Source organism: Phocoena phocoena, chromosome 17 (genome assembly GCF_963924675.1).
Source record: "Phocoena phocoena chromosome 17, mPhoPho1.1, whole genome shotgun sequence".
In the NCBI taxonomy this organism is placed as follows: domain Eukaryota; kingdom Metazoa; phylum Chordata; class Mammalia; order Artiodactyla; family Phocoenidae; genus Phocoena; species Phocoena phocoena.
In genome coordinates this window covers 10942247-10965795 of record NC_089235.1, presented here as the reverse complement: position 1 = coordinate 10965795, position 23549 = coordinate 10942247, and the positions used below count along the sequence as shown (strand labels likewise).

General features: G+C 40.4%; 1 protein-coding gene across 1 annotated transcript in view; it reads left to right on the top strand.

The window, feature by feature from the left end:
* Nucleotides 1–23549, top strand: part of CYP7B1 (cytochrome P450 family 7 subfamily B member 1) — a 181775-nt gene that overhangs the window by 133952 nt on the left and 24274 nt on the right. Inside the window, exon 2 of the mRNA XM_065895503.1 lies at nt 21420–21556. Within this exon, the coding sequence (XP_065751575.1) occupies nt 21420–21556 (137 nt within the window). The remainder of the gene's footprint in view (nt 1–21419; nt 21557–23549) is intronic.

Below are 23549 nucleotides of genomic sequence, written 5' to 3'. Positions count from 1 at the left end.
TTGGCCGTCCAGGGGGCAGACAGGAGCGGAGCATGGCGCTGCCAGCTTTAGTGGAAAGAAATGAAATTCTTGGTCCTCAGGATCTAAGATGAAGCTGAGTGCAACCTGGTCTCTTTGTGGTGAAACAGTGGCTGAAAAGAAAGCACTTGGAACTTAGCCGAGAAAGGATGATGAGGGCAGTCATCAACATATGAGTAGTTTGGAGTTGGGATGCTGGTTGAGGTGAGAGAGCTAAAGAACCCAGGATGTGAAGGGTCGCCCTGTTGGAATTACCTAGCAAACGTTTCCCATGTATTTGCAACTTGCAGGAGTTAGAAGGGTTCCTTGGCTATTTAAAGGCATCTTTTAAAACATGGTGTTTAGATCAAAAAGGCTATGTCCACAAAAGGAGAAGGCAAGTGAATCATGGCAAACTGTATTTCAGGAGCTTTACAGTCGGATTCAGAAGTGACTGCTGTTGATTCAGCTCTTGCACGTTCCTGAGTGGAGTCCCCATCTACTTAGTCATTCGTTCATACAGTCATTGTTTTGGACTATTTAAGTGTCAGGCACTGTGCTAAGAGCTGGGAAAACAGAGATAAATATAAGGCACATCAGTAGGCATTCGGGAATAATTAGTGGTGTAAAATGAATCAGTATATGATTCCCCATTGCTATCTATTATAAATAAATATTTACAATAAAATGAGGTAGCGGCCTCTTCACAGCTATTTACAAAGCACCATTGAAAATAAAATAGTTATGATCTTCCAGCCAGGAGAGGGTAGAGGGAGGAAGATCGAAACAAATCATTCACAAGAAGTGGTTTGTTTAAGCTGAGTCTTAAGTGATATCTAGATGCTTACCAAATGAACAAGAGAAGTAAATACATTCTTCATACAGGGAATAGCACGTTTCAGAAATTGCCTGTGTTCCTGAATTACTTGAGTGCAGGAGTGGAGTGAAAGGCAGGAAAAGGTAGAGGGGCAGGTGAGGTCATACAGGTTGGAGGAAAAAGGCGAAGTGGCAGAGGGGAGAATACAGGATTGGGGTCTAACGGGCTGGGTTGGAATCTCATCTCTGCCAATGAATAACAGCTTTGTGACCTTGGAAATTGCCCCCAAGATTTCATGTCTTCATCTGCCACAATGGAGAGCACACACTCTCTTGTGGGGTTGTGGTGAGAATTCGTAGCCACTGGAGTGAAATTCTGGATACATAGAAAGTACTCCAAACTTGACTGTGATCATTAGGATTTAAACACCATGCTAAGGAACTTGTGCTTCATTTTGCTTGTTCCAAGGAGCCAATAAGGATTTCAATCAGCAAAGCGGCCTGGTGCGCATTCACACTCTGGTTTACTGGGAAGAATAGAATTGACATGATTTGGGCAAGTTGCTTGACCTCTAAGTCTTTGTTCGTCTAGAAAATGGAGACAGTAGTAGAACTTACCCTCTCACCTTATTATGAAGATTAAAGGAGATCATGAACAGCATTGAGCCCTGTGCCTCACCCAAGAGTAATCTATCAGTACGTGTTAGTTATTATTTTTATCCTCTCTATAGGGATGAGGCTGAAAGGAAAGAGACCAGTTAGCCAGGAGGCCTTCGTTAGGGTCCAGCTGGGAAGCGAGGTAGGGCCACATCTTGTGAGGTGGGCTGAAGAGCCGGGAGTTGGATATTTAAAAATTAAAATCAACAGGCCTGGGACTCACTGAATGTAGAAGATAATCTTGCTTCACAACATGATTTTTCCTCTACAGAATAAAAACTATAGTTAAAAATTTTATTTTTCTAAAGTATGCATTTCCCAATCAGGTTCACATTCCCTGAAGGTCCCTATTAATGAACCACTGCTTTTGAGTGTCACAGCTTAAAGGAAGGGGTTACTTAGAGTTCAACAAAATTGGAACTAGTACGAGAGACCACAGTTGGATTTAACAAATCAACAAAAGTCCAGCAGGAGCTGTGACTTCCAGTCTGTACCAGATCTGCCCCCCGCCTTTACCCTGCCCACAAATCTAAATGTATTAAAAGGATTATTAACAACATTAAACCGTTTTACAGAAATCAGCCTAAGCAATGCAAACCATCTGGATATAGCTAGAATCAACTGCTGTGGCTCCACTATAAGAGAAAAATAGTTTAAATCATCTCTGGTTCTCAGAAAGAAAGGGGTTCAAAATAAAAACTGGCTTCCTACATATGGGAACATATGTATATGTATAGCTGATTCACTTTGTTATAAAGCAGAAACTAACACACCATTGTAAAGCAATTATACCCCAATAAAGATGTTTAAAAAAAAAAAAAACTGGCTTCCTTACAGACAAATGGCAATCAGTCAGAGCTGTTGAACTGGTAGGAACTAACTTTTAAGAACACTAAAGTGGCCTCACGTGGAAGGTTTGGCCGTCTTCTTCCAAACCTTTGCAGAGCCCAGTTTAATTCTTGTCAGAACTTTAATCTGGAAGAAACTTAACAACATTTGATCTAACCCCTCATGTTCAGGAAGGACCACCCTCACACCCCTAAGACCTGTGAGAATGTGTGCGAGTTTCCAAATCTCCTCTTCTTATCCTTAGTAGCAATTCCCATTAAGGCTTTATCCTTTATGCTTATATGAAATTTAAAGCTAGTTTAGAGTTTTCCAGTTTAAAGCCACCGTGTTTCACTCTTATTTAATAAGTTAAGAGCTTCAAGTCATCATACATCCTCTTTCACAGCTGCAGGCCCCTATTAAGTTTCCCCTCCATTTTCTGAAAATTTCATGTTTTTCCAACCTCTCAATTATTAGCTTTGTGAGTTTTATTACTACATTTTCCACGTTAAACTGTCTCCTCATAGCAGCACAAAGAACCAGAATGATGGCCTAGATTTTGGTATCTCTCAGGAAAGTGTTAGTACCACTCCTTGGTTCCTTTGTCTGGTTAGCCTAATACTATACTCACAGGATGGTGTGACAAGTAGCCATCAAAACACCACTTAAGGGCTCCCCTGGTGGCGCAGTGGTTGAGAGTCCGCCTGCCGATGCAGGGGACTCGGGTTCGTGCCCCAGTCCGGGAAGATCCCACATGCCACGGAGCGGCTGCGCCCGTGAGCCATGGCCGCTGAGCCTGCACGTCTGGAGCCTGTGCTCTGCAACGGGAGAGGCCACAGCAGTGAGAGGCCCGCGTACCGCAAAAACAAACAAACAAAAACACCACTTAATAAGCACTGAAGTTAAATAATATGTTAATGATATGTGTTGAGAAAGGATGTGAACACATCCTACAGGATTGTGAGTAAACTACTCTGGGAGTTGCACGCCCATGCGTGGATTTGAGCATAATTTTACGTGGCCAAGATGGATACAATCCTTAAATACCACCGTCTTTCTGTTGAGTAACCGTATTCCTCTGGCGAGAGTGTATGGAGACCAGACACACGAGGAAGAGGAGCAGATGCATATGGTCTAGGGTTTTAAATTGAACAGAGTGATGACAGGAAAAATGAAGTACAGAAAAAGTAAATCAAACTAAGAAGTGAGTTACAAGGTAGAGCACATAATCCGTTGTAAGCCCTCTCATTATTGTCATGACGATGTATCTCAGTTATCTTTGTGTTTGTACCTAACACCCACCTCCAACAACACTGAGTTCTCCTAGGGAAGATCCTGTGTCTCTTATTCTTCCTCGTGTCCTTGTCACCTAGAACAGCATCTGACACAAATTGAGTACCCAGTAATTGTTTGAATTAATGAATTGATTGATCCATTGATGAATGGGTCACCCAGGTTAATTGAGATGGCTACACAGAGCCAAAATTCATTTGAAATCATTGGCATCTAAAAGGAGCTATATGACCAGATAAGAGGAATTTTAGGGTCTTCTGTGGCTCAGAGGCCAAATGAAAGTGACAGGTTTTCAGGAATGAAAGCAAGTGTATTCACGTAAAACAGATATATGTCCCAGTGATTTATATGGAAGTTGATAATTAAATGTATGTTACAACAATTCATTTTAAAGTTGTTCTATAGCTAGCTGTAATTTGGATATAAAACAAAAGGTTAAAATCTTGCTGAGTCTCCCAGGGACAGGCCCCTTCAGATGCATCGTCACCAGGCCTTAGACACGCTTGCAAACAGCGGCTCTTCTTCTTGCCTTCTTCTGAGAAAGGAACCGAGGGATTCTCAAATGTTAAAATAATAATTTCCAGTCCATACCAAATAAATCACCGTCTCTGAGGGTCAGGGGCAGTATATGAAAAAAAAAATATTCCTGGTGATTCTGTGGTGAATCCAGAATCAAGTACTATTGGATTAAAATTTGGGAGGAAAAAAAATAATATGAATATACATTTGGGGATAATCCAACAAGGTGAACACTGGGTAGAAATTAGGATAATGGGTTGTGACCCATTAACAGGACTTGAAATGGACTTAGTGGGTTCCAAAAACATTAAAAAAATAAAATAGGGGCTTCCCTGGTGGCGCAGTGGTTGAGAGTCCGCCTGCCGATGCAGGGGACACAGGTTTGTGCCCCGGTCTGGGAAGATCCCACATGCCGCGGAGCGGCTGCGCCCGTGAGCCATGGCCGCTGAGCCTGCGCGTCCGGAGCCTGTGCTCCGCAATGGGAGAGGCCACAGCAGTGAGAGGCCCGCGTACCGCAAAAAAAATAAATAAATAAAATAGAAGAGAAAATATCAGAGTACATCACACATAGTATTGTTTCATGACTTTTAGTTACATCTACATATTCATATCTCTATAATGTATATGTATAGTCTATCACAATATATACATTGGATCAAAAATGTTTGCAAAATATTGGTCTAGGGTGATGGGACTATATAGCAACACTTTTTCAAAAAAATTTTATTGGAGTATAGTTGATTTACAATGTTGTGTTAGTTTCAGGTGTACAGCAAAGTGAATCAGTTATACATATACATATATATATATATATATATATATATATACATATACACTCTTTTTTTTTTTAGTATTCTTTTCCCATATAGGCCATTACAGAGTATGGAGTAGAGTTCCCTGTGCTATACAGCAGGTTCTTATTAGTTATCTATTTTATATATAGTAGGCAGCACTCTTATTTTGCAATCAGCCTGAGGTCTCCAAAGTACTGTGTAGTTCATTAATCAAGACAAATCTCTTCTGTTTAACTCGTTTCAGTCATCTTTGGCTCAGTTACACTACAGTAACGGATAACTCAATGGCTAAACAACTGAAAGATTTATTTCTTATTCACCCTATATGCTCACCATAAGTCATTGCCTTCATTAGAGTTTCCAGATTTAAGGAGAGTGTTCACTAGGGGACATTTTTTGACTTGTGTCAATGGGAAGAGAACATAGTGAGCCATGTGACAGCTCGTAAAGCTTCTGCCGGGAAGTGGCATGTGTCACTGCTCACAGATCGTTGGCCAATGAGAGTCACATGGTTAAGCCTGGCATCCATGGGGCATCAATGAATAATGCTCCTACAGGAAGGAGCAGTGGATAGTTTGAACACTACTGCAATTTATCACAGCTCTTAAGCTATTTCCTTAAAAATGTATGTTTAAGGAATATCAGGTTCTCATATTCTCTTTGTCCAGGGCTTTACTGAGATTTTGTTAAGAATTAGTTTTCCTGAGGCTTTTTGGATAAATACTGCTGTCTATGGTCTCTGAGAACTTAGGTGCCACAAATCCTTTAGTCTCCATCACTTTAGTACAAATAATGCAGCTCTGAGTTGGTGATAGTAAAGGCTAGAACTTTCTGAGACACAGATATCCTCATCTTTTCTTTTGATTCAGATGCCTATCGTACTTCCACCAACCAGAGGTGAGTTTTTTAAAACCCTGACATTAAACTAAACTAAGATTTAATTTGAGAAGTTTCTAGAGATAACTCTTCAAATCTGGAGGAAAGGTATGGATGGGATGTAGGATTTGAAACCCTTGGACTACCACACTCTGGCTGATATCAAGTGAGTCATTTTGTTGCCAGAGAATTAATGTTGTTTCCAAAAATTAGCTCTCATACGGCTCATTCATGTAACCTGTGTTGAATATGGAAGTGAGATTTTTGTTCATGCAAGTTTATTACATTCTAGTTTATGAAGCACAGTGGCTATATGTCAGACTTCCTTTGAAGCTAAGCAGGCCCTTTGCTACTCCCGCTGAGTCTTCTATTTGAAGTGTTTCTTCATCTTGGCTCATTGAGCCACAAACAAGTTGCCCTATGGGAGATAACATCTTATGTTTATTTACTTTGTAGCATTATCAGCCCTGGGCTCATTGCAAGTGAAAAACATATCAGAAAAGAGAAAAATCTGATTTCAGAAAGTCAGTACTCCCTTAACCCTGACATGTGCCTGTCTTTCCTTGGATAGTGTAGTCAGAAAAAAAAACAAGTCATTGGATTGGGAGTCAGGAGACCAAGTCCCTGGTCTTTTTTGTTACTATGTGATTTGGGGCAAATTATTTTACTTCTCTGATTCTGTTTCGTTATTTGTAAAACGTGATGAGCCTCCCAAAACTCTTCCAATTTCAGGACCCTGTTTTACTTATGGAATTTTGCAGAAGTCACAGAGAATGTTCAGCAAAATCATTACAGAAGAGATTTTTTGTTTAGAAAACATGAAAATAAAAATATATTTCCTCATATTTAGAAGTGGTACAAAAATTGCCCACAACATCTAAGTTTAAATGGAATGCTTAAGCTCTGTTAAGTGATCCTTGCTTTTTCTTTACCTAATAACAGAAATTTAAATATCAATATAATTTTTGGTGTATATATTTCATTTAAAGACTTTTCTGACAATGGAAATACGAAATTCATCATATAAGATGCCTCCTTTTTTTTAGCAGGTTCATTGAGATATGCTTTACATATCATGAGATTCGTCCATTTTAAGTGTACAATTTGATAAGCTTTAGTAAATGGATACTGTTGTGCAACCATCACCACAATCCAGTTTAGAACATTTTCATCATCCGGAAAGTTTCCTTATGTCTGTTTGCATTTAATCCCTGCTCCTACCGTCAACCACAAGGGAGAAGTGATCTGCCTTGTGCCTCTATTTTTATCTTTTCTAGAAATTTCCTATAAATAGAATCATGTGTCTGGCTTCTTTCTCCTAGCATAATGCTTTTGAGGTTTATCATTGTTGTTCCATGCGTCAGTAATTTGTGTCTTTTTTATTGCTGAATAATATTCCATTATATAGATATACTACCTTTTGCTTATCCACTCACTAGTTGACTGACATTTGAATTGTTCTTAATTTGGGGCAATTATGATGAATGTGCCTACGGACATTCACATACAAGTCTTTGTGTGGACACATATTTTCATTTCTCTTAGGTAGAGAGAGATACCTAGGAGTAGAATTGCCGAATCGTATTGTTAATGTGTATCTAACATTATAAGAAACTGCTCAGCGCTTTTCCAAAGTGATTATAGTATTTTATATTCCCACCAGCAGTGTATGAGCATTCCAGTTCTTCCTCATTCTTGCCAACGCTTGCTACAGTCATTCTTCTTGATTTTAGCCATTCTAGTGAGTGAGTAGTAGTATCTCATTTTAGTTTTTAATTTGCATTTCCCTAAAGATTAGTGATGTTGAGCATTTTTTCATGTGTTTATGGGACATTTGTATTTTTTTTGGTGAAATGTCTATTCACATCTTTTGCCCATTTTTTATTGGATTGTCTTCTTACTACAGAGTTATAGGATTTCTTAATATATTTGTTCCAAATTTTCAAGGGACTTTTCATGCCACAAGCATGTACATATGTACGTATATATATATATACACACACACACACATAAACTGCTTGTTTCTTTCATATTCATACTTTGAAATAAAATCCTTTGAAAATAATGGGGTAGAATTTTTAATTCTTGGAAAGAAGCAGAATGAATTTTAAACGGTCATTAACAATCATTAAATTAGTGTTTTGAGGAGTTACCTGTAAGCTCTCAAAGCAGTAGAGTGGTCATTACAAATCTAATAGTGGCTTCTGTTTTTTCAGTTTGTTCCCTGTTTATAGAGGAGAAAAAAAAACATCTTCTATAGATGCATGAGTGTTCTGTCAAAATCCAAAATCCAGTTCTTTCTGAAGAGGGATAAGGAAGTATCTGAGGAACTAGAAGAGAGAGATTGGAGTCTTTGCTTTTTTTTAATGCTTTTTATTCTACTGAGAGTTAACACATTTGCCTTCTGATGGGTGGTCTGTGGAAAGGATTAATGTATTACTGACATTGGCATCACTTTGGTCAGGTCCTAGTTCAAATACAGTTACATGTGTGCGTGCACACCTACATACACACACACATGCGCACACACACACACACACACTTCCTCAAATGAAAAAGAAGAGTCTATCTGTACCTCAGTTCTCCCTGCCAATTCTCCCTAATCCTCGCAGCCCCGGAAATAAGATAATATAACTAACTTACGGGAGTGTTAGAGTAATTTGGGGAGCAGTACAGTGAACTAATAAAATCGCTTATTTCACCCTGAAATTTCAACTGAAAACTTGCATAACTCTACACCCCATCATCTTTTCCTCTTCTCTGACTTTTTGATAATATTGTCTATTTATTCTCACCTCCATAAATAGAAATGAACTCTAAGATTTTTTATCTGCAAACATTACTCCAAATGACTTCGGCAATAATCTCCAAAAAAATTAGAATTAAGACAAATTCAAAATTGGTTAATGTTAACTATTTATAGGAAATGTATTTGCATATATTTGTACACTATGTCCTATTTCCAAAGTCCCTAAAGCAAAATTAGAATTCTTAAAAGATACAGCCTCATCCATGTAACTGGTAGAGAGAGGTAGCTCATTAAAATGATGAGGCCCCTTTCCAGTCATGATATGGTGAAGTCCACCAGCCTCACCAACACGCACACAGCCTTGTGTTCAAATGTGAGAGAAAGCTAAGATCATGAGACATTGAAGAAAGCTTCTATCATGAAAGAGAGAAACTATGGCAAAGAAACAGAAAGAAAAGCAAGGAAACAGACAATTCGAGGACAGAAAAAAATCCTCAAAAAACTATGTTTAATCTTAGAAACAGAAGAAATTGCATTTATAAAACAAGAATGGAATGTAATTTGTATAAGGTAGAAGCAGAGAGCACAAGAGACCTCTTGGAAATTAGAAATCTAAGGTAGAAATAAAATAATCTCTGGAAGGGAAAAAGTCAAGAAAGGCTCTTGTTGAGTGGAGCAAAATAAAAATTGATGGAAAATAAGAGAGGAGCTATATGAAAATTACAGGACCATATGTCTAACCATATTGTGAGCGGTTTTAGAGAGGACTGAAAGAGATTGATAAGAATTAGTGATGGGTACACAGAAAACAAGGCAAACACAGAAACAAAGCAATTGAACACTACCTAAGTAATGATCATGGTAAAAACACTGAAAATTGATTTCAGAAAACAAGTGGGAGGGTGCACATAAAAGGGAGAAAAGTGAGCAAAGGACACTGCAATAATTATGTTTAAAATATGTAGAAGAGGGCTTCCCTGGTGGCGCAGTGGTTGAGAGTACGCCTGCCGATGCAGGGGACACGGGTTTGTGTCCCGGTCCGGGAGGATCCCACATGCCGCAGAGCGGCTGGGCCCGTGAGCCATGGCCGCTGAGCCTGCGCGTCCGGAGCCGGTGCTCCGCAACGGGAGAGGCCACGACGGTGAGAGGCCCGCGTACTGCAAAAAATATATATATATAGAAGGTTATCTTTAATAGAAATTTAGACTTTTCAAGACAACTTTAGAATTGTCTGTATTTAAATGATCTGTAGATGCCTTCTGTGTCCCATGTTCTAACATTAGTGATGATGGAGTTCCTGGAATAGTCATACATTCCTTTTCTGCAGTGACTTAAAATCACCAGCCAAAGTCAGGAACCAGTATTTGGAAAAGAATGGTATTTTCCCTTTCTAAAAGCCCTCTAATTCATGACAAGAGCAAAATGTTGCCTTTCTCAGTGCTGTGTGCTGTATTACAAATGTAGAGATACTATTAGCTTTTGCTATGTTAATGTTTTACCCAATATTCAAATATGGTTCTGAATTATTGCATTATGTAGCATATGGTCCTCAGGCTTTTCATTAGCTTCCCACCTCAGCAAACCAGAATACCCTTGAATTACCTTTCCTATGGTTCTGACATGCCGGGCTTGATTATTTTAGTGTTGGCCTTCAGAATTTGGAACTTGGTTTCTTCATAGGCTTGTATTGATGAAATTTCATTTGATAACTTGACTATGCATTTCTATATGGTTGGCATTGATCTCTATATTGTCATTCCCAAGGCTCTCTGGGCTAGTCCTCTGTTATAATTTAGTTTCCACAAAACTGTGGGTTCTGATTTTTTATTAAATGTTTCAAAATCAAATGATTTAATCAAATGTAAGAAATGATGAGTTAATGGAATTGATATCTCCTCCATGGAGTCCAATCAAATCCTGTCTGTAAAATAAATTAGCAACTGATCATCTCAGAAATTACAAATTCAGTTGCATGGTTTTCTATTTTAATTAAGGACTTGAAATAACTTTCCATTATGAATCGATTTCCCTCTTTTAGAATTGTCTAGGCCATTTAAACATTCTTGACCAGCTTCCTCCTAAGATTCAGGGCTCTTCTGAGCCACTTTTGTTCTTCTGAGTGTGTTCATTCAGAGAATATAAAGCCCGGAAAAATGTAGGAAGGTGATTCTGGCACCCCATTTCCTTACCACCAAATCATATATGGCAGCCCTAAACTAAAATCCAAATCAGGCAAATAAAGGAAGTATGCTAGCAGATGAAAAAATGTCTTAAAAACTGGTACTCTATTGAAAACTTTTAGGAAAGAGAAATAAGGAGAGACCCGTGATTATATTTATATTTTAGATAATCCCCAGTAGTAATGTGAAGATGGTGATAGCAGCTAACACTTAGTGTTTACTATTTGAAGGCATTGTCTTCAGTTCTTTACATGCACTAACTTACTTAATTCTCATATGAGGAAAGTACAGTGGTAGAATGTCCATTTTACAGATGAGGAACCTGAGGCACAGATAAGTTAAGTAAATTGGCTAAAGTCACCAAATTGGTGGTAGTTTGCAGAGACCCAGATCTGAGCCACACAGTGTAGCAAGATTAATCAGGAGTTATTGTGTAGCAGCGAACACAAGAACAGATGAGGGGGCTTCCCTGGTGGCGCAGTGGTTGAGAGTCCACCTGCCGATGCAGGGGACACAGGTTCGTGCCCCGGTCCGGGAAGATCCCACATGCCGCGGAGCGGCTGGGCCCGTGAGCCATGGCCGCTGAGCCTGCGCGTCCGGAGCCTGTGCTCTGCAACGGGAGAGGCCACAACACTGAGAGGCCTGCGTACCGCAAAAAAAAAAAAAAAAAAAAAAAGAACAGATGAGGGCTGGACCTATGCCCTACTTAGCCCAAGGTCAAGTTTATAAAGAAATGATATTCCAGTATTGTGGTCATTATGAAGCCTGCTTGAGACTCAATTAAGTTTTAAATTATAGTTTTATAAAATATGCCTTGACATTATTATTCCATGGTGCCAACCTGGGCATTCCTCACAGCAAACAAACAAAAAAACCCTCAATCATAGACCTCTCAGAGTAAAATCCTACACGGATGTGGTTTGGCTTCTTAGCCAAAGAAGCAGCTACAAATCACTCACTTGATCAAGGCATTAGTATAAATCTGCTAATGGAATCGAGTTTAGAAGGCACATTATACAGACAAAGCTTTGTTCAGATCACACAATTGCATAGATGAACTGACAGTTAAAGATTCAACTGGAATATGGCTTGAAGAGTTATGCTCTAGGGTGTAAAGATACATTTAGTTACGTTCGTATTAGTTTTGCTCTGACTCCATGCCAACAATGGAGAAATTTGTAACCATTAAGCATTGCTTGCTTTTACATTGCCATTACATTTAATGCTTTGATCAAAAGTGCTTGAATGGTGAATATCTTTGCTACTGGGAAATTAAGTCAAGTTTTAAGTCAGTTGCCATCCTGATAGAGCCAAAACATTTCAAGAGTAAAGGTCTTGTTTCTGCCGAAGTTAACAGATCTTCGTAGAGTGGTACAGAGGTTAACCAAAGAGCAGAGAACAGAATCATCGATAGACTGAAAAGTGGTATTTTTATCCAGGAATTTTTTGTGTATTTTTTTGTGAGGCAGAGGTTGTGTGAACACCAGGTGCCAATCACACAGCACCAGTGGATTTGCAAGATTATATAGGACTGGGGAAAAAATGAAGATTAAGCACAGGGTACAATGGAGATTATTTATGGTAATGAATTGTATAATTTCTCTAGACAGAGTTGGATTAATGTTCATCCTGAAAAGAGATTACAGGAGGTCTGATTCTTGCAGTAAACAAATATTAAGCAGATCATACATGTACAGCATATGAATCAAGAGTCCTAAAGCATGTATGATTTATCATTTACAAGGGGAAACAACCTGTTCCCTAACTGTGCACATGAGATGCACTGGAGTCTCGTGAGGGGGGGAGAGACAGTGTCCTCTGTGCCGCAAGGCTTCTTCCTTCAAAGCCTTGAAGGGTCTATCAGGTTGTCACAACCCAGCAGCTGCAACCCCAGTTGTGACGAGCACCCCGCCCTCCCGCGGCTGTCACAGAAACCAACTGTGCCTGCCCCATTGGCAGGTTGCCTGGACCCTGGAAGAAGTAATGGGGGATCCGGGTGGCACAGTGTGTCCATGCTTTGTACAGTTACAGAGTCTGACCCCCAGGGTCTGCTCTTCCTTTTTGGGGTGCGTTTGTTTGTGGCAGGGGGTGCGTGCATCCTCAGGGCGGACCTCAGGCTGCTGCCCCACTCCCCAACCTCGGAAACGTTGCGCTCAGTTTTAGAATCAGCGTTTGATTGATTTGTAGAGCTTTTGCCATCGACTGCTTTTTAGAAGACTGTACCTGCCTTTCGTGTTCACACTAAAATAGCATCTTCTTTAAATTTCCACACAATACACTGAGAAGGGCACACTTCGGTGAGATTCTTTCCAAAAATGTTAACAACCTCAGTCTAATCATGCAAAAACATCAGACAACCCAGGTTGAGAGACATCCTACAAAATCAATGACAAATAATCTTCAAAAGCAGTATGTTTTTGTCATGCAGGTCAGGTGACCAGAGGGCCAAACCTCTATAATTTCGCCACCCCAAAATAGTGACCATTAACATCTTAAAGCATACTAGAGTCTTTGCATTTCTATTCCCATATTTTCTTTAAGGAAAATAATATTATTCTGTTGTGCCTGTGGTTACTTAACTGCTTTATTCACTTAAAGGTGTCCTGTGAACCAGTTTCTCTGAGAAATAAGTATTGGTGGACTCTGAGGTGAGTGTCTCTGTCTGTGGATAAGGACTCAGGGCGGAGACCTTCACATCGTGTCATTGCCACTCACCCTTCTTCACACGGTGGAGCCGTGGACACCACCAGCTCAGCCCACCGTCAGGGAGTCTCTCCATACAATTTAGCTCTTCCCCTTCTTGAGCTGCAGGCATCCAGGGAACTTCCGTGATTTGCTCTAAAAAGTGCCTCCCTTGCTGGAATTGAGGGTGAGAAATTTCTTGAGCAGGTTTTCACATTCAGTGGACAAGTAGAAGGAAATATGGTGGATTCCACTCAGTACCTGTTCCTCCTGTTCCTTTAAGTTCTGTCCATCAAAAGGCAGGGATCAGTGACCAGTGTATTTGTAGGATGACTCAGGCTCCCCACATCCACTGTGAGGGCATCTTACTTCTGGCCTTGACGGCACAAGGGGGTGGGGGGCTGGCACACAGGGTATCCCACTTACTGCCAAAGGTGAAATCGTGGCTGAAGCCAAGGTCTGCAACCTTGACTTTCAAGTCAGCACCCGGGGTGGATTTTCTGGCTGCAATACTGTACCGTGGACCTTCTTTGCCCGAATTTGCCTGGGGCCTCTTTCTCTTTCATGCTGCCATGATCCACCAGGTAATGGAACATCTCACCTTCACCAGCATACTCCACGACAAGGTAGAGCGTTTCCTCCGTCTCCGTCACTTCATATAATTTCGTCGTGTTGGGGTGACCCAAGGCCTTCATTATCTTGACTTTGTGTGATTGTCTCTGGAGCCCCGAGGAGTTCTGCTGGCTCTTGTTAATGACCTTCACGGCCACCTCTTTCCCAGTCAGGATGTGCCGGGGCCACCTCACCTTGGTGAAGGTATCCTTGTCGGTGGTCATTGCCCACATGGGTCTCATCCTTCTCCTTGGCAGACATGGAGGCAAGAGGCCTTGCAGCGGATTGCCTTTTACTGCATAGACAAAGTACCCGGAGGTCAGCTTAAAACTGAGAAAAGCTGGTGAAAAACTTGATCAAAATCACTTCAAAAGAAAATCACTTCCAAAGCCCACCTGAAAAACTGATCTTTATAATAGAACCAAAGCACAGGGCCAGACAAAAATGAAGATAAACAAACAACAAATATTAACAAACAGACTTTTTGGAGTGAGAAAAATTAATAAAGAAAAAAATGGGAAAAACAGTATAAAGAAAAAAGACAAATGAGAAAAAGAAATTAAAAAATGAGAAAAATCAAAAAGAGTAAAGGAAAAGTGAAAAAAAAATAATAGCAAACAAAATAGTCAAAAACCCTGCAATGCCAAGGAAGAAACTAACTTTGGTCAAAGTCCCTCAGGTCACTGAAAACCAGCTTCCTGAGCTAAAAGATACAAAAGAACTTAGTCCAGGCAGGGTCTTAAATAAGTGCTTGGAATTCCATTACAATGGCTCCTTATGAGGTCATAGCGAGAAATGGACCTAACATGGTTGAGGATCATCCACAGCAGATATTCTCACTTTTTGGTGTCTAGAACTCTTCACTCTTAAAAAAAAAAAAAGAAAAAGTTGCAGATTGTACCAATTTACATACTGACCAATCCTAAAATCTAGAATTGCCTGTCTTTTGTAAAAATCTCTTTAACTTTTTTTAAAAAATGGAAACTGATATATGTTTCCTGCTTAAAATTCATTATATATATGCTTTCTTTTTTACAGCAGTTTAAGGTTTACCAATAAAATGAGAGGAAATTGCAGAGTTCCCCAAACCTCCTCCTGACCCTCCCAACGACATAGTTTTCCATCTTATAAACATCTTGCATCAGTATGTACATTTGTTACAATTGACTCAACATTAATTCCTTACTATTAACTAGAGTCGTAAAGTTTACATTGGGGTTCACTTTTTGTGTTGTACATTATGTGGGTTTTGACAAATGTATCATGACATGTATCCACCATTACAGTGACATATAGAATAGTTTTACTGCCCTGAAGATCCTGTGTTCAACCTGTCCATTCTGCTTTCCTTCTCCCCTAACAACTTGCAACTACTGATCTTTTAACAATCTCCATAGTTTTACTGTTTCCAGTTCATATGATTGTAATCATAATGTATGTAACCTTTTCAGATTGGCTCCTTTCACTTAGCAATATGTAGTTAAGGTTCCTCCAAGTCTTGTTAGGACATGATAGCTATTTCATTTTATAGCTAAATAATATTCCACTACGTGGACTTATATAGAAGTTTGCCTATTCATTCACCAGTTTAAAGACATCTTGGGACTTCCCTGGTGGCACAGTGGTTAAGAATCCACCTGCCACTGCAGGGGACTCCAGTTCGATCCCTGGTCCAGGAAGATTCCACATGCCAAGGAGTAACTAAGCCCGTACACCACAACCACCGAGCCCACATGCTGCAACTACTGAAGCAAGGCACCTAGAGCCCATGCTCCGCAGCAAGAGAAGCCACTGCAATGAGAAGCCCATGCACCACGGCGAAGAGTAGCCCCCGCTCGCCAGAACAAGAGAAAGCCCGTGTGCAGCAATGAAGACCCAGCACAGCCATAAATAAATAAATAAAGTTTTAAAAATTGGATTATTAAAAAAAAAGGACATCTTTATTGCTCTCAAGTTTTGGCAGTTATGAAAAATTTGCTGAAAACATTTGCATGCAGGTTTTTTGTGTAGACACAAAATTTCAACTCACTTGGGTAAATACCAAGTATCATAATTGCCGGGTTGTATGGTATTATGTTTAGTTTTACAAGAAACAGTCAACTGTCTTCCCGAGTGGCTGTACCATTTTACATTCCCGCCAACGAGAGTTCCTGTGGCCCCACATCCTTGTCAGGATTTGGGCCTGTCCATGTTTTGAGTTTAGCCATCTCATTGTTGTTTTAATTTGCAGTTCCCTGATATCATACAATGTGGAGCATTTCATATGCTTATTTTCCATCTGCATATCTTCCTTGATAAGATGTCTGTTCAAACCTTTTGCCCATTTTAAACTTTTTTTCTTATTGTTGAGTTTTCAGGGTTCTTTGTACATGTGGGATACTGGTCCTTTATTAGAAGTGTGTTTTGCAAAGATTGTTCTTCCAGCCTGCAGCTTGGGTTTTCATTCTCCTTTTAATACCCAAAGGGTTCTTTGCAAAGCGGGAGGAGGAGCTGGTGCTCTCTGGCTCACAATCTTCCCACTGTGTTTGCCTCCTGTACATGCACTTGACCCTTTCCCCCCACCCAGTAGAGTCCCTCAGCCCAGCGCTGCCCTAACTCCTCAATTTTTTCAGCTGCCATTGACACAAGTTTATGTGGTGTGTCCAACAGACTCATAATGAATGTTTGCAGATGAAAAAGGCCATGTGGCTCCCAGGCCAGCAAACAGCTTCTTAGAGTTGAAGATTGGTCACACCTGTTCCTGGAAGCAGCCTACCCTGCCATGCCGTGCATCCTGCCATGGTCCTTCCCAGAGTCCCAGCTTAGCATGATGTGGCCTGACTAGTTTTTCCCTGTCCTTCCACTTCCTTTCTTTCTCTTTCTCCTTAATGCCCACCCTCCAAATTCCTGTTTGCATCTTATGCAGAGATATTTCATTAACTCTTGGACCAGGTCATGTCCAGAGAACCTCATCATAAGCAGACACACACCTGGTGAAGCTGTTCGGAATAATGATCATTCTTGCCTTGAGACAGTCAGCTCTTTGCAGAGACTTCGGGCCTGTTCACCTGAAGTTACCGAGTCTTTGTATATCTGGGCATTTAACAACTTCATTTAGCCAGTGATTGGAAGGATAGGGAAGTCCATGCTTCAACCCTGAGCAGCTCCATGAAAGGTATAGATAAGCAGGGAGGGTTGACAAACCAAAGAGTCCAGGCTGAGCGAAACCACTTCCAGGCACTGCTTGCAATATACAAACAACAAGAAAACTAACCCGGCTCTGTGTACCAGCTACTATCAAATACTCTGCCTCAGCCTGATTGGTAAATCTCTAAATTGAATATTATTATTCTCATTCAGGGGAAGAAACTGAGCATCTGTCTACACATAGCTAGCATTGGGATTTAAAATTTCCCAGGACAGGTCAGATGTGCAGAAATGTAACTTTAATTCTTTATAACTGAACTCAAATTTCCAAGCCCCTATTTCTGCTGATGGCAAAAAGCACTGAATATTTGCAGTGAGAAGTTGCTCGGTCACCTCCTGTTTAAAACTTGGTCTCTCTTATACAAAGATTAAATGAGATTTGGGGTTCTCTCTTCCCCTTCCTTTCTGTTGATCTGGTGAGTCCTGTTGTACAGATGTTCATGCTGTTCATCTTTGCTTCCTGGGGGTGCCTCCTGGCTAGGGTTTGGGGAGTGGTCCTCCCCCTTTGTATCCCTTACTGAAGTGCTCCCGTTGGCTGTCACTCACCTGGTTTCCAGAGAGAGCAAAGCATGTGTGTCTACGCTTCCTTGGCTGCACCTGGGCGCTTGCTGAGGCTGCTAGGACGCCAAGGCTCAGACACGTCTTTCATACACTCCTCCTTAGGGACCTTCCATCCACAGCCCTGCAGTGAGGCTCCCTCTCACCAGTATCCTGAAGAACATGTTGATTCTTAACTCTCCAGAGTTGTGGGAACATTTCTAGGCATCCCGGTGCCCCAACTGGAGCCAAAACATAGTGGAGGAATAGAGGATGTTTCAAGAATACAGTTCTAAGAGACACTGTAAGGCGAATGACATTTCCAGTCAAGTAGCTTCCAGAGTAAGTCAAGGAGGCATAAAACAGAGCAGCTTCCAAAGTGCCTCTCGCTCAACAGCAAAGTTTGTTCCAAAGGTCAGTGTTATCTTCGGTTACTGCAACGCCCTTCAGTTGTGTAGTTTCTGAAATTTTAACCACCCACACAAAGAAAATCTTTATTAATTAGGAAAAATAAAAAAATTATTAAGGTAACATCGCAGATATTAGGTGACCTGATACGAATATATTAAGTCTTTATCAATTTTTAATCAACACGTAATTTTATTTTTCCTGGATTGCTGTGCATGTATCAAGGTTGCTCCCTACTTGCTTAGGAGGTTATTTCAATAACTGGGATTCCTAGCCTAGAATGATCATGGGAAAAATGGAAAAGAAATTACTTTGACAAGTATAGATTGTTTTGGAAAGTGTTGGCCTTTAAATGTCTAGAGGAACAATGTGTGACAGGTCAGATCTTCTACCTGTTTATTTAACGAAAGGTGTAGCCGAAAGACGAACTTCATATGTCATTAGAAACCAAGTATTCTGTGTTGATCCACTCTTAAATTTTATGTGCTTCTTTTGAACCAAAGGAAGATGTCTAAAATGTCTTTTATATTTTATAACTATCTTACGTATTTAGATTCTTCTCCACTTTTTGCTTCCAGACAAGTTTGGACCGTACTTGACACGTTGCATAAACTTTAAGATGTGTCCTACAACTTGTAAGGAAGACCTTGCGAGCAGTGATGCAGTGCTCTATGCATAGAACATGGGTTTACTCATTGAGAACCTTTGTAAGCTTTAATTTGTATAATTTACAGAATATGTCCTTGTGGTCTGTTAAATAGTAAAGAGGATATTTGAGGAAGTGTTTATTGTTTGAGTGGGAAAAAGAGGGATATGGACCATTGATGTGGGGGGAGTTTTTTAGTTACCCTCCATTGTTTCATGACCTGCTCCTCTTAAGCTTTGGAACTGGAGCACCACCAATAAGTGTTAAGTAAGCATCCTGTCCCTTCACTCAGCAGTGAGCAGTCGGTATTTCATTTTCAAAGTCACAGAGCATGAGAGAGACAAATAACAGTATTTGTGCTGTGCCAGGTGTCAGCAGGCCTTTCTGGTTCATTACGGTGATGTCTTTCCTCCCTAAATAATTTTTACAAATACACTGATGAAGACAGATTTCTGTTATTTGTCTTCGATGGGTCGTAAGTTGAACTAGTACTATATTTTTTCCTGAAAATATGCACAGTTGTGACATGGTGTTTAATAGTTTGAGGCTTATTTCTGCCAGAATGAGCACAGCTGAAAGGAATGATGACCCTTTCATCTTGGTAACAATAAAATGGTTTCCTAATGTGTTTCCCTCACTTTGAATGTTAAGTTCATATTCCCCTGGATTTCTGAGCTCCATCTTTTACCCCCTCAGAAACCCCGTGAAGAGTACAACTTTGGACCGCATGACAGAGCACAGAGGATGAAATGAGGTGCATTAAATAATGATATGACAAAAAGCCTTTCAAAATCTCTGTCACAATGCAACATTCAAGTAACATTAAACAAAACAGAGTAAAAGTAGGCCACGGAAGAGAGTTCATATCTTGAAAGGAAATTTTGTGAACTAGATCACTTGCAGATTTTGGAAGAGTCATTGGTGAAGAGCCTACATGCTATGGCTGGGGATCTACTCTCCAGTCATATGTGCAGTGTTTTCTCATTTATCAATCTTTGGACCTAAAGTTAACTGTTACAGTGTTTTCTTGGTACACTTTTATACTTCTCAAAAAAGCAAGTCTTCGTTGCTCAAGTTACATTCAAGAAAATCGTGGGGAGTGGGGTGAAGAATAGGATGCACGTTTCTATGCAATGTTTCCTGTCTTCCTATTCTAAGTATATGTACTTAAACAACAGCATATATTTTGTAAATTAGTATAAAGATAAACTGTCCTCTAAAAACAGAAAGCAAAGTTTTGATACTGATTTCCTTTATTTCTATCACACCTTGGATTTATTTTGTTTCAGTTTATTTTTCCCCTGAAAAATCTGATATTTCTTTTTTTTTTTTTCTTTTAACTTTAATTCTACCATGTTAGGTTGTGGGAAAATAGAAGCTTCTGATAGGGTTAATCTAGCTACATAGAATTCCATGCTGAGTATGAACATAATCTTGACCTTTGATTAGATCTGAGCTTGGAATATCTTGTGATTAATCAAAATGGGTTGTACTTTGTGTAGTATAAGTCATCTTCACAGATGGGATAGAGAATCATCAGAGTTCTCTTGAATATTTGTTTTAATCCCTTCTAGGATAAAATGGCTTTGGATCTTTTTTTAAACTTTAAATCAGATTGAGTTCACCAAATAAATGACTAGGAAGAAATATTTTATTTTATTTTTTGGCTGCGTTGGGTCTTCGTTGCTGCACTCAGGCTTTTTCTAGCTGTGGCGAGCGGGGGCTACTCTTGGTTGCGGTGCACGGGCTTCTCATTGCGGTGGCTTCTTTTGTTGCGGAGCACGGGCTCTAGGCACGCGGGCTTCAGTAGTTGTGGCTCGTGGGCTCTAGAGTGCAGGCTCAGTTGTGGCGCACAGGCTTAGCTGCTCTGCGGCATGTGGGATCTTCCCAGACCGGGGCTCGAACCCATGTCCCCTACATTGGAAGGCGGATTTGTAACCACTGCGCCACCGGGGAAGTCCCAAGGAAGAAATTTTGCAGTCCAGTTTTGCTAGGATTATAGGTCAAAAAAGAAGAAACTTGGTTTTTAATTCACAGTATTTCAGTGTTTCACTGAACACGCTTCATATGTTAAAAAGAGTTATCTTGTAAAATTTAACAAATATTCCTATTTATTTGTAGTTTGAATAAAAATCATCATAAAAGAATATAACAAAACACCCTTCATGGAAATAATGTTGAAGTTCTTATTGTTCTCAACAGCATAAAAGATTTTTCAAGATTATTAATCTCCTCTCTTCTAATTATGTAATTCCAGTCTAGTTGAAATCTGACAGCAAAGAGCTTTACTGTGGCAACTAAACTACCTGACATCTAACCCCCAGAGCACAGCAAGAGTGCTCAAACACAAAATGTTTACTGAATGTGTCTGTCATTTCAGCCAACCATTTGGGCCTCACAAGACACAATTTCTCACAAAAGTTGCTCACCAGAAATTGTAAACTGAACTGTCTGCCCCAGAGCCACACACACACTGGAGGGGCTCAATAAATACGTGTCTATGATTATATACGAATCATTGAATAAAATAACTGAAAAAAAACTGTACAATTCATCCAGTCTAGACTGGATTAATGACCCATAGGTATTAAAATAAGAATGATTTAATTTCTCTCTCTCTTTTTTTTTTTTTTCTATAGGAGACCTGGTGAACCTCCATTGATAAAAGGCTGGCTTCCTTACTTTGGAGAAGCCCTGAAATTACAAAAAGATCCCCTAGGTTTCATGACTACTCTTCAAAAGCAGTATGGTGATGTTTTCACTCTTTTCCTTGGGGGTAAGTGGCACTTCAATAAGTTCCTTACTTGTATCATAATTTCTCACTTGTTCTTTAATGTTGTTATATTTTTCTCTGGGCAAAATATGAAATATTTGTACATTATTGTTTTATTTGTAGGCTACTACAAAAGAAAACTATGTTTTTGAGTACAGTAATCCTCACATTAAAAAACAAATTATAGAATTCTCTTGAGGGTTCCTAGGGAACCCCACTCTCCTGGTATCACCTGTCGTTTGGTTTGGTTTAGCTTACCTTTACGAATTGTTTCTTGAAAAGCTAGAATACGTTAATGGACTTGATTTTGTAGAGCAGTTTTAGGTTTACAGAAAACTGATGAGACAGTACAGACAGTTCCCATATATCTCCTCTTTCCCTGATCATAATTCCCCCTGTTATGAACATCTTGTATTAGTGTGGCACATTTGTTGCAACTGATGAGCCAGTATGGACACAACATTAAAAGTCTGTGGTTTTGGCTTCCCTGGTGGCACAGTGGTTGAGAGTCTGCCTGCCGATGCAGGGGACGGGGGTTTGTGCCCCAGTCTGGGAAGACCCCACATGCCGCGGAGCGGCTGGGCCCGTGAGCCATGGCCGCTGAGCCTGCGCGTCCAGAGCCTGTGCTCCGCAACAGGAGAGGCCACAACAGTGAGAGGCCCACGTACCGCAAAAAAAAAAAAAAAAAAAAAAAAAATCTGTGGTTTAGGGGCTTCCCTGGTGGGGCAGTGGTTAAGAATCCTCCTGCCAATGCAGGGGACACGGGTTCGAGCCCTGGTCCGGGAAGATCCCACATGCCGCAGAGCAACTAAGCCCGTGCGCCACAACTACTGAGCCTGCGCTCTAGAGCCCAAGAGACACAACTACTGAGCCCACATGCCACAACTACTGAAGCCCGCGCGCCTAGAGCCCATGCTCTGCAACAAGAGAAGCCACTGCAGTGAGAAGTCCGTGCACCGCAGCAGAGCAGCCCCCGCTCGCCGCAACTAGAGAAAGCCCACTCGCAGCAACAAAGACCCAACACAGCCAAAAATAAATAAATAAATTTATTTTTTTAAAAAGTCTGTGGTTTACACTAGAGCCCACTCTTTGCGTTGTCCAGTTCCTTAGGTTTTAACCAATGCAACATGTCAGGTATCTTCCATTACAGTATCACACAAAATAGTTTCACTGGTCTAAAAAATCCCCTGTGTTCCACATATTCATTCCTCTTCCCCTCCCCCTGAGCCCCTAACAGCCATGGATCTAGAATATATTTTTAATTTAAAAGTATTTGTTATGGTTCAGTGCACAGAGAGCAGTGTGGGTCTAGGAATGTTCCACAGCTTTCGTTAGCACAGATGTAAATAAAGTAATAATCCTGCTGGTGAAAACAAATATATCTGTTATGGTTCTAACTTCAATAAAATGTTTACAAAACAAGGAAAAAGCACGCAGCAGGATCACTATGTAACCCAACATCACTGGGCACTGAGAAGCTGGAATGTGCTCAGCTCGTCCTCCTTGAAGGCCCATGCTCTCCAGCTGTAGCAGCCATCTCTGGCCACCTAACAAACCTCTCCCCATGCGTCTTAGAAACAGAGACATTGTAGTGTATATGGTGACCCTCATGAGGCTCTCCAGGGTCTAGGCTCCACCTACCTCTCCAGCCCGTCTCTTGCTACTATAATGCACCATTAACACACCAAATTGTTGGAATTTCCTCCTCATATACCATGTCCTTTTTGTGCTTCTTTTTTCTGTTGTGGTTCTTTCTGCCAGAATGCTGTTCTTCTATTTCTCAGTCATCCTTGAAAGATGACTGACATGGATGCATCTTTTGAGGCCATCGTCACTTCCTCCTAAAATCCTTCACTGACCATTTCCCTCCCCATGGAATGTTTGTTGCCTCTTCTCCAGGCTCCAGTTACTCCTGGTGTAACTTGTGTCATGGAATTTAATAAATTGTGAGTGTATTGCTAATTCACTTGTCTACTTCACTTCATTATTTTCTAAC